Consider the following 12002-nt stretch of genomic DNA (forward strand, 5'->3'; position numbering starts at 1 on the left):
TGACTGTACCAGACACAGGAGTTGCCAATGATACTCGCAACGCATAGATCTGGTACTCGAGTAGTACATGTCTGGAAATTCGCGTTGCAGACTGTGCTCCTTTAACGGATATTGGCGTAACGAACTTGAAAACTACTTCCTGTACATACAGGTTCAGGCTTCCTTTAACACGTCTTGCGACTCGTGATACTCAGCTCATAGCATGATTCATGATAATTCGTATCATCCAGTCTTAGACGTGACGGTCTACGGTGTCCTAATAACGCCAACAAAATTAATCCGACTGCTGTTTATGGCTTCCTCCAGTATCTGGCATATTTTGGGACGTCTTAGACTAATATTTTAGTTTTGTAATTTGCACCAGGTGAAGATAAAACGAAATCTTCGTTCAAAACCTATTTTATATTCATGTAAGAAAACACACTAAACCCATGAGAGATGTAATCATCAGCATCATTTAAAGCCAAACCGTTCCCATCGGACTGTCATCATATTAAATTGGCAGCATCACTGATGACTGAAAATCGACTGTTTAGTCCCCAGAGTAGAATGTAATTGCCTCCCTCCTTAACAAATAGACTATGTACTTATGTAGCTACTCAAAGTCTCTTATTAAGTACTGACGTTAAAATGTTAAGACTCAGACAAACGACACAAGACGCAGTATTTTAGTAAAGCTTCTTTCACATAGTATCCCCTGGATAGCATCTAGATAGCGATGATATAAGCATCATTGGGCTGCATGACTTAATGACAGACTTTCACCCGTCACCACTATTAAATAAAGCAATGATAACAATTACGCTTTTATATTAATTGACAGATGATGATGTGACCTGGAATCACGTAGATGTTTATTTTAAACACCGTCGTAAAACCGACAGACTATTTTGCGGCGGCAACGGTAGAATATATTTCTCTTGAGGAAAGCGGGCAAAAAAGGCGATCTGGCTGGTAAGAATGATTCCAAGCCCGCGGGGATTTCAAGATTCATGTCTGTCTACAGAAAAAAAAACAGGGAAGGGAATGTATGAACACCAAGCTAGGTGGTGATTTATGCCAGCGTGCGATAATGATTTAAGGAATGAGATATCCAGGAAAGTGCAATAAAAAAATTTAAATTGTAAACTATGTTTCTTTAATCATACCCTCGCTGTGTGTCTAAATTAGTCAGTTACCACGTACATCATTCATTTATATCGGTAGTATTGAGAATAATGTTTCAAATGGAATGGTACTTACCCGGGCCCTGTCGAGTTTAATTCACACTAAATCAAAACTCATATTAAACTGATGCAGAAATCTTGCCGTAGTTGGCACTCGTCAATCTAAACAGAGAATGATATACATCGACGAATCATTGAGTCTAAAATCTTAGATGGATTAGCATGTGTACATAGTGGATCTTGCTTCATTGTCTTACTAAACCTCTTTTTATGCTTGTAACGGCAAACGATTAATGTACTGAGCCACGCCCACGTTATCCGCATGCCTCAGTGTTTGTAGATATTTATATAATATTGCTATATGTAAATTATGTTGCGCTTATTTTAACGAGTAGGTGACATTTGCATATGGACTTCATTTGAATATAGTAAAATTAGGCTGACGTACGTTATCACTCCCCGTTGCGGCCAATCAGTTTGAGCATATAATTTTCAAACACTATTAATCGTTTGCGGTTGCTGGCAATACAAGGGGTTAGTTAGTCTTGCTGCTAGACGTTCGGGCTTTCTTTCGATACTATAAGCGAACGAAGTTCGCAGTGAGGGCTTGCCCGAACCATCCTCGATAGCGATGTTCGGTCGTGTGTCGTATTGTATCGGAAGAACATCCGATTTCTAGCAGATAGACTAGTTAGTGAGAGAGCGAAGAAAACCCACATCGCTATGTAAACAGGCTATTTGTGTATGCATAAAACGTACGATAACAGATCGGCTCTGATCAAATTTACATATATTTATAAGCCATAACCTTTGTGACATAAGTCATATTTAGTAGTCACGTTCAGTCAATATTTACTGGTAGTGTGTGTGTGTGTGACTCCGTAGATTGTAAATGGCTGTTGGTACATTTATATAGTCACACTCAGTAAATTGCAATAAATGATTGAATGCAGACTGAGGTGTGTATATATATTTAATGCTTAGCTTATGAGTTACTAATAGAATGAGCACTTAAAACTATCACCCATGGCATTATTTTTGTTTGAACATATAAGCCCACGTTCTGATATGCAACCTGTAATGGTTGCTGTAGTTACTATAGGTTTCATCACTTTCTTATCCTATTTAAGTAGTGCATGGGTTGGCGCCAAAATTGACAGACGAAGGGAAGTACACATATAAAGGGAATCACTCGTATAGCTTCTCAGAATTTAATATCAGAAGCGTACGATTAATTCGCCTACCCCCTCATGAACATAACCTAAGGGTGATGCCAAAAAAAATCAGTTTCAAGAGGTCAAACCTAGAGGAAGCGGTAAAACTGCAACGACTGGTGTCGTCAGAATGAACAGTTCGACCTCCTGACCTGAGTGCCGCTCCCACAAGCTTTGTATGTTTCATTTGTGGAGCATTCTATCCGAAGCGGGGTGAACCCTAGTATCCAGTGTATCCAGGTACCAGAGACCACATTTCAAGCCAACCAAGGGACACATCTCGCCTTACCGTCGCCTATATATACAGACTAGGTTATTTACACTACATTTCGTGTTTGGATTTCTGCATTGGGACTCCGTCGGTTTACGATTACAGATACTTTCACAGACTATATCTCACTCGCTGTGACCACAATGGCAGGTAAGACCATCGAACTAATTCCAACCCGATATCTAGAATAACATTAAGACTACTTGTGATTCTTTAGAATCTGAGAGTAAACGTCGCAATAAGTTGTCAAATTTATCGACAGTTCTACAAAACAATTTCATAAAAATTCATTTTCCCCTTCATAGTTAGTTACAATGTTTGCATACACTTTTGACTGAAATTGGCCACCGGTGTATTTTACGTCTCACTTACCACGTACATTCAGACACACCCATGACTATAAAATGCCAAAAGAACAAAACAACCCCTTTCTACCATTCTGAACTACTGACCAAGATCTAATGCGAAAAAGTTCAGTCCTCATGAAGCATTGGTTAAGGTCCAATAGTTTCCGTCAATTTATAAACAAAGTTTAAGCGCCAAGTCCACCGATAACAGAAGAAAAAGTTCAGTTTTCTGAACTTTTCCAGCTTTTTATAATAAACGGAAATATCATATCTTTTCTTCGCAAATTGTTATAATTCTAAAACAAGCTTTGACAAAAATCATAATTTGTTTTTTATCTGCAAACAGTTGAAAAAAAAGGTTGGGTTCTGTGTTAGGAAGCACTATGCATAGTACAATGGACGGATGTCTACCTATTCAAAGTGAAATATTAGCCTGACGGCGGTAGAAAGATCAAGCGGGGTCACAAGTTTTGTTAACAGAGCCGTATATCCTAAGGTCATATGTCTTTTTTATATTAGGTAAAGTGGTGACTATCCTTTGCGCAGGACAGCTACCAAAAAACACTCTCATGCGTCTTGTCACACGCACACCGTGACGCGAGTAATTAAGCTTGATACAAATTGTACGTACACGCATTCATACATATTGGTATAGGTTGCATTTCTTCCCAGTTTTTGTGTCTTGTGCTTTGAACTAAGTCGTTATTATTAGTACATTATTGTTTATTATTTATCATTACTTTATAGTCATATTTAAACTGACAGCATTTTCTTCCAAAAATAGAAAGTTGGGACCTTTGACCCGTAGAGACTTTCGATCGATCATATATCAGTTTCAATAAAGCAGGTTTCATTACAACATTAAGCTATGCTTAAATCTGCATGATTTGTTACCAAACAAGACTTTAAATGAAATACCATTGAATGTTACAATAATACCATATGATGGATTCCCCGTGTTACGACACAGTTGATTTAATAAAATCGCATTGAGTTTTGAGTGGTACCGTTTTTTTGTACGTCTTATTAGAACGGATATCTTCTTTTCATTTTGATCAAAAGACGATGTGAAAGTGGTCTCATACATATCGAGTAAATGATACATTTGATTGAAACAATTACAGATAGTTTTTGACAATGCTTATTATATGTTTTCCAGATGGCGACCTAGGTTTGTCGTCTGATAGCGACCATGATGTTTGCCACGGTTGTCCACAATTCCGCTAGACTGTCAACAGTCGTCTTGACTTTTTTTTTGTAATTTAATACCATTGTCGCTGAAATCAATATAATTAAACATAGTGTGCGTTGGACGTTCCATGAAGGCTATAGATTATAATTATGTGTTCGAATCCTCAGTTAGTAGCCTCCGTTCTGTATGTGCATTGTACATGCTGACTGTTAGATTGTACGTTATAGGTTATCTACGTGCACACAATTAGTATTTAAATAAAACATATTTCAGAATGTTTTTTTAGGAATACGACAAAATATAATCTGCGTCTGAATACAGACTACAATTCCACGTGACATTAAAGATATCATTCTGCTATTGATAAAGGCCAGGGATTCAATCCCAGGTTCTCACATTAGTGTTATCTTATCAGTGGAGACATAAGGATTACATAGACCCATCTTTTTCTATAGCTATACTAGACAACTGTTTTTCACCTAATCTGAACCAGACCTTTAAAGGCCAGGGATTCGACCCCAGGTTCTCACATTAGTGTTACCTTATCAGTGGAGCCATAATGATTACATAGGATCATTCTTTAGTTCTGGATCACCTTTTTCTATAGCTACATGTATATCAGACAACTGTTTTTCACACCTTAAAGTTTAATCCTTATCCGAACTTGACCTTTAAACTATCAGATAACAGAAATGTGGAATTACATGTATATAGTGAATAGTGCTTGACACTGAATGGAGACTGATGTCAGAGGTCAAATAATTGTATAACCGATTGTCATTTACGAGAAGGAACATATAGTTCTTAGTGACAGTATGTCCTAAACTTTATTATCCACTTGCGGCAACTGTTCGGGGGGGGGGGGACGCGCTAGGCTATAGGGATATGTTCCGTCCGTTTGTCTATTTACAACAACTATTATCTACGTCAAACTGTAACTGAATCTTAGCCATTTATATGCATCCGAATATGCATGCCTCTAGCGTAATTTATCTCTGTCTCTATGTCTTACACATGTCAGACACGACAGTACAGCGATCAACGAGAATGAGCTAGCAGATTCGATTCAAACATTTATTACTGCACCATATGCAAGAATGTGCAACTTGAACTCGACAATCGGGTCAAAGGTCGGTTATTTCAGCAAAAAAGCACATAATAAGCAAGAAACCAAGACTGGCATTTTCTTTCAATCTGCCATTTGCCAGTGTCATCATTTCATGATCTGAAACGTTTAAAAGTGGTGGTCAAATTGTAAAGAATTATTTTTCAGTTTACAAAATCTTAGCTTGCACAACACATAGAGACAATTTGCCATATCATCCCTTAGGCACTTTATAATAACAATATGCAAATTGACTTAACCTTGACCTTCGAGGTCAACGTCAGTAGCAGGTTTATTCTTAGTCTTGCTGCTAGACGTTCGGGCTTTCTTTCGATGCTATAACTATAAGCGAACGAAGTTCGCATGTGAGGGCCTGCCAAATCCATCCTCGATAGCGTTGTTCGGCTGTGTGTCGTATTTTATCGGAAGAACATCCGAGGGCTAGCTGATAGACTAGTTTATTCTTGCTGATCACAGACACTACATGTACCTGTATGTTATAAACTTATTTATTTGAAGCATTTACAAAGAGGATATGTTATACAGAGTCCAAGAATTACAATATCTTTTTATACCTATACATGAAATGGTCGATGTATATCGTGTTCCTACAGTGAACATTTTACATATAGCCCATAGGGAGCATATTGTAATTCTTGTTACAAATAAACATCATGAAAGTTGATATAATAAGCAATTATTCTGTCGTTCATGTTTGTAAGTGCTTACACATTGTTGTTGTTGTTGTTGTTGTTGTTGTTGTTATTGTTGTTTGTTTGTTTGTTTGTTTGTTTGTTTGTTTGTTTGTTTGTTTGTTTGTTTGTTTTATTGTGTGCGTGTTTTCGTAAACATAACTGACCTAAGCCTGAGCCCACTGTATTTTGGCAACTTCGTGACGAGATCTGATTATATAATCAGTTCAAATATAATTATATAATATGTACCTCTCAGTCCAACCAGTAATATACATATCATATGATAATGTCTTGCTTTCAAAGTATGGGCAACATTGCTTTCAAACTTCATGTACCAATAACTGTATGTCTCTCATTCTGCATCTCTGCTTCAGTCTTCCTCTTTCCACTGGGGAGACTATTTCGTTTATTTGTCAACCATTCTGTTTCTGTTTTCCTTCAAAACCGTAACGTCACTCACGAAGAAGAGGGATCATTCGAAGAGGGTTGCCTGGCTGCCCACAATCGACACCGACGACAGCACGGCGTACAGGAGTTGGTATGGTCCGACGAACTCGGTGTGACAGCCCAGCTGTGGGCTGATCGTATCGTAGAACAGGGGTACATGCAGAATGGCGATAATAAACGTGAGTTGATTCATTATTACAAATATATGCACAGCTCGAGAAACGTTTATGTATATCATAACATAGCATATCGGGCTACCATCGTGTTTGAAGTTTATCGATAGAGATAAGCGAAACCTGTGTCAATATTGAGATATGGTGTATTAATTACATGTTGACCTGATTTTGACCACAGGCATTTGATTCTATCTGTATGATTTTAAAAAATGTATAGTGAAAGATTTTTTTACTATACATTTTTTTAAATCATACAGATTGACTGAAATGACTGTGTGAATCTATACCTCAGACCACTCTATTCTCTATAGAGGTCTGGGTCTATACACTATTAAACGTATACCACATAAGAGCTCTAGTCTAGCACTAGCCTGAGCAGCGGTCAAGTTCGTTTCCAGTCGTTGAGACTCTACAGATCTATTTAGATCCTATCACACGAACGACAAAAGGACCGTTGAATCCATGCTAACTACACATTATAGGATTTTATTTTCGAAAATAATCTTCAAATCTGGGCTTCTTCAGGAAACGCAAATTCTGGAAATCGTGGATTCGGGCTTCTTCGGGAAAAGCAAAATCTGGAAATTGGGGATTCGGGCTTCTTCGGGAAACGCAAAATCGGGAAATCGGGGATTCGGGCTACTTCAGGAAACGCAATTAAAACATTAAGGATATCATACAATTTATAATTTATTCAATGTGCGATATTATTAAGTTTATTAAAAATCATAACATTGATTTTCTCAACTTATTGCGAAAAAACAAAAAGAATATAAACTTTAACATTGAAATTCATTTCATTATCTATAACTAACCTTCTAAATTTCGACTTGCTGTTGAAAGATTGACAATAGCGAGTTAATACAAGTGTATGAATTTGGAATTGTAGACTGTGTATTTCATTCAAAATATCAATGTATAGTCAGAGTGGGTGGGTGTAAATAACGATATGGATAAATTCGAAATCGTACACGAGCAAAGTGACTTAGTACTACAAACCATATAATATGTGGTGGGACGCTCGGTGGTTTCAGGCATGTTCTTGCATTATTACACGAGTAATCAGATCGGTAGAGATTATTGAAATGTGATTGGGAATTGAAAATCCTTTCAAAGTTGTTTTTTCCGGTCAAAGTAGCTATTTATGGCATCAAGGTTTCAGCATCTAGGCATCGAGTTTAATGTTACAGTTTACGAAGATGCTGGCGAGTACATACATATACACCTTAGATTGAGCCACAGAATATAACGTATGTCCTCGCCATTTGGAACATGCCTAGTGACACACACTTCCGTTTTGGCCATTTATATTTATTTATTTTATTTTATTTTATTTTATTTTATTTTATTTTATTTTATTTTATTTTATTTTATTTTATTTTATTTTATTTTATTTTATTTTATTTTATTTTATTTTATTTTATTTCATTTTTTTGCGGGAGAGGGTTACTTTGGGAATACGGATCGATTAAGTAATAGACATCAAATACAGTAGATGGACTTATTTTTTTGAAATAATCATATTCAGATTCTGATATTGGCTTGAATGCTTTCCCATATTGTTACAAGTAACCACGATACCGATACCACGAAAAAGGTATAAAGTAAGAATTCCTATGTTGAACTTTGAGAGAGAGAGAGAGAGAGAGAGAGAGAGAGAGAGAGAGAGAGAGAGAGAGAGAGAGAGAGAGAGAGAGAGAGAGAGAGAGAGAGAGAGAGAGGGGGGGGGGCGGACGGGCGGACAGACAAACACACAGGCAGACAGACAGGCATGCATGCAAGCAAGCAAGCAGGCAGGCAGACAGACAGACAGACAGACAGACAGACAGACAGACAGACAGACAGACAGACAGATAGATAGACAGACAAACAGCAAGACAGGGAGTATCTTTATATTGTGAATTTAGGCGAACGTGAGATTTGAAACTTTACATTGTGTAATGCTAATTCACTCATTCATCCAACTCTACCTTCTAACATCTAATATCTTTGTTGAAAACATATCATAGAGATAAAAAAAAGTTATTTGATACGGGGTTTCGTAAAATTCCATCGAAATAATTCCAAACATGGCTCGTCATCTACTTATATCAATTATTATTTCAATTCGAGTGTTTTGATTTAAATGTGCGATGTTCATCCTAACATTATTCTTGGTATTACTAATTGGTTTACTCACCTGTCAAACATTGATTGTTCTTAAACCATTCGCGTACCGGTATTTAGAATCACTATAATAGGCTGACGTTTTGGATTGGTTCCATATGGACGTGGCAAATCTACAATTACCTTGCGTATGCTTGGTGACGTGGAAATATACAAGTTCATTTAGAACACTCTCTTTACGATATGGCGAACTGGAAGATTGTATGTTTTCACTCCTCACATATGAGTGAACTGAAATCAGTTTTAAGTTCTAATGAGTTAAACACCCCATGGTCCACAGTTTTTACGTAATGTAGCAGTAACTACCGTCATTCAAGGTGATAACTACTATTAAATGTAAGCTTTCTGAATACCAAGTCTACCAACTTATCAATAATGGTAATCAAACAGTCCAATACTGGACGTATTTTAGCTTTGACGTGTTAATGTATTTTTGTTCCAGTGTTGGGTGAAAATATTTTGATGAGCGAGGAAGACGTTACTGGGGAAGGTGTGGCCAATATTTGGTATAGCGAAGAAGGTGCATATGACTATGAACAGGCTAGGTGGAATAAAGGTATATATTAAAAGAATCTTTGATTATTTATCTGAAAGTGATTCAGGAAAAGATTTGGTGTTTCTTGGCAACCGGGCGAAAATTATGTGAAGTAAAATCATGAGTTAACGCTAAAGAACCTAAAATTTATGAACATACCTTTTATTTCCTGGAGTGGCATTCCCCTTTAATCTGCAATTGAACCATTGTAAGTGTGACACTTTTTAAATGACATAAACAGAATTTTATTATTTATTTTCGTTGCGCTCTTTCCATAACCTTTGATTTTAATTGACTTTACTTTCACTTTTCACAGACGCTAGACATTTCACTCAGATGGTATGGAGGGCAAGTACTGATTTTGGGGTCGGTAAAGCAAGAATGAAGAACGGTGGAAAATATGTCATAGTCGCAAACTACCGACCCGGCGGTAACAATAATCATCACGGAGTCTTCAAGAAAAATGTTCACCCCATAGCATGAATGACTTCCGCAATTCAATGTATAGTAACACTTCTTTAAAGTATAAATGTTGTATTTCATTATTTTTGTATCGCTGTTTCTACTTTCCTACAGCACATGGTCGTATTTGAAGAGAGGGCTAAAGCCAACACAAACAGTGTGAAACACCAAGTAACCTAAGGGCCATTGTCACTACAAGTTGCAAGACGAGTAGTGGTAACCCTTAGGTCACGAATATTTTCCGGCTGAATGACTAATAAATTGGGGAATAATGTAGTTATACCATCGCCAGTAATATATTTTTAAATCGGCGAAAGTAATGGCAATTTTGAGTGTTTTGACTCAGATTTCGAACACAGCAGAACCAATGATGTAGACACGCGTTGTCGTGACGTAGAACGACCAGAGCATATATTCCATATTTTTTTGCTGAACCTGGATCGTACATTGTATCATGGTGCTAGTTGACAAAGGGGAAGTTCAGATTTGTATTGAGTGTAATATCATGCTTAAGTTCAATAGTTCTGAGTTGATTTTTAGGTTACAAGAATACAGCTACTGTTAACATTCACTATTTGGAGATGTTTCAAATATGTCTATAGCGTATTTATCCCTGAACATATTCTAGTTCAGAAAAGATCGATTCGGAATTACATAACGTAATGGCTGTGTTGAATTTGCTGCTTTGAAGAAGAGCAGTTTAAATTTTCAAAGTGTTTTTTTTTTCTGATTTTAAATATTCCTCATACGCACCAGTGTATTATTTTGGTATTGCTTAATCAACAAAGAATATTGTTTATTCACAGTTATACTCAGATGTATGTTAAGCATTCACACCTGCGATCGATGCTCTTGGTTTTCATGAATAAAGCATGTGTGCCTTTGCAAGAGTTGTTAGTATCGTCAGCTTTTTTAGGTCGTGAAGGAAGGGCTAAATTTGGGATCCTGTTGTGACCCGTTGTCTCTCCAGTTTTGTCTTTCCCATGTCTGCCTATTCTCACATTAATCCCCCACACTGTTTGTCTCTCATTGTACATGTCTGTCTCCATTTCTGTCTCGTCTCTCCCCCATCTCTCGCTCGCTATCTGTCTGTCTGTCTGTCTATCTGTCTGTCTGTCTGTATGTCTGTATGTATGTATGTATGTATGTATGTATGTATGTATGTATGTATGTATGTATGTATGTATGTATGTATGTATGTATGTGTGTGTGTGTGTGTGTGTGTATGTATCTCTCTCTCATGTACAAAATATCAAACAAAGTACATTGACACTGATCTATCAGAATCAGAAAGATTTATTTGACATGGTACTAATCACAACCATGTGTAAAGAATCAGATAAAATAGATATTTGTAGATTATATAAACGATAACTTTATTGAAAGACTGAATAATAAAAAACAAAATACTAGCACCAATATTTTGAAATCAGTGGTTATTATAGTTCGAAATGAACCACAAAAGAAATAGTATCCCTGGCAGATGATCTTTCGGAATATAAATTAATTCGTTCGCATTAATTCGCTCAAAAAAAAATTGCCAACATATTTATCCTCATTGTTTACTAAATAGCCAAAATATAGTGTTTTTTTTACATATCTAAATTGAGTTGCTCAAAAACGTTCACACGGGCACTAGATGATATAAAATATGCATGTATGCTTTTGTAAAGATAAAAAGACCGCAATGTTAGCCAAAATTTTGCAGGCAATTTGTTAATTATTGCTCAGTATATCTACACAGCATTTAGCCTGCTTAGGCCAAACAAAAAAAGTTGTTTGGTTCCGATTACCCGAGCCCACCTACGTTTTTCACGCCGACCCTAAACTTCTTTTTACATATCTGAGAAAAAAATAAGAAATTCACGAAAAATGTGAAGTCTCGCAAGAAATAGTGGATGCGAAAACTGACATCAACTGAAAAAGACAGTTCTTCTGTAATGGCTGTACATCTGATAAGAAGAAGCCAATGACACAGATACCATATGGAAAACAACAGCAAAAACATAACTACCTGAACTAGACACTCACACATGAATATATATATATAATAAAAAATTATTTTGTTATATATATATACATACATACATATATATATATATATAATAAAAAATTTACCTACCCCACCTATTCTAAAATTGAATGTAATCGGAACCACACAATGTTTTTACGCCTTAGCAAAAGATGAGTCAGTGTGTAGGACGATGCGTTGTGTAATGCGTAACA

The 12002-nt window shown here is 36.6% G+C and overlaps 1 protein-coding gene across 2 annotated transcripts; it reads left to right on the top strand.

The window, feature by feature from the left end:
* Positions 1-2493: 2493 nt before the first annotated feature.
* On the top strand, positions 2494-10650 carry LOC144441051 (Golgi-associated plant pathogenesis-related protein 1-like). 2 transcript variants are annotated; one of them, XM_078130566.1, is made up of 4 exons: positions 2494-2801; positions 6458-6616; positions 9222-9335; positions 9631-10650. In XM_078130566.1, exons 1-4 carry the CDS (start codon positions 2795-2797, stop codon positions 9795-9797), a joined length of 447 nt encoding a protein of 148 aa, XP_077986692.1. In that variant the 5' UTR covers positions 2494-2794; the 3' UTR covers positions 9798-10650. The 2 variants fall into 2 exon arrangements, with proteins under 2 accessions (XP_077986692.1, XP_077986691.1); XM_078130565.1 differs by having other exon boundaries at positions 2497-2801; positions 6455-6616; positions 9631-10649.
* The last annotated feature ends 1352 nt before the right edge of the window (positions 10651-12002 follow it).

Source organism: Glandiceps talaboti, chromosome 10 (assembly GCF_964340395.1).
Source record: "Glandiceps talaboti chromosome 10, keGlaTala1.1, whole genome shotgun sequence".
Taxonomy (NCBI): domain Eukaryota; kingdom Metazoa; phylum Hemichordata; class Enteropneusta; family Spengelidae; genus Glandiceps; species Glandiceps talaboti.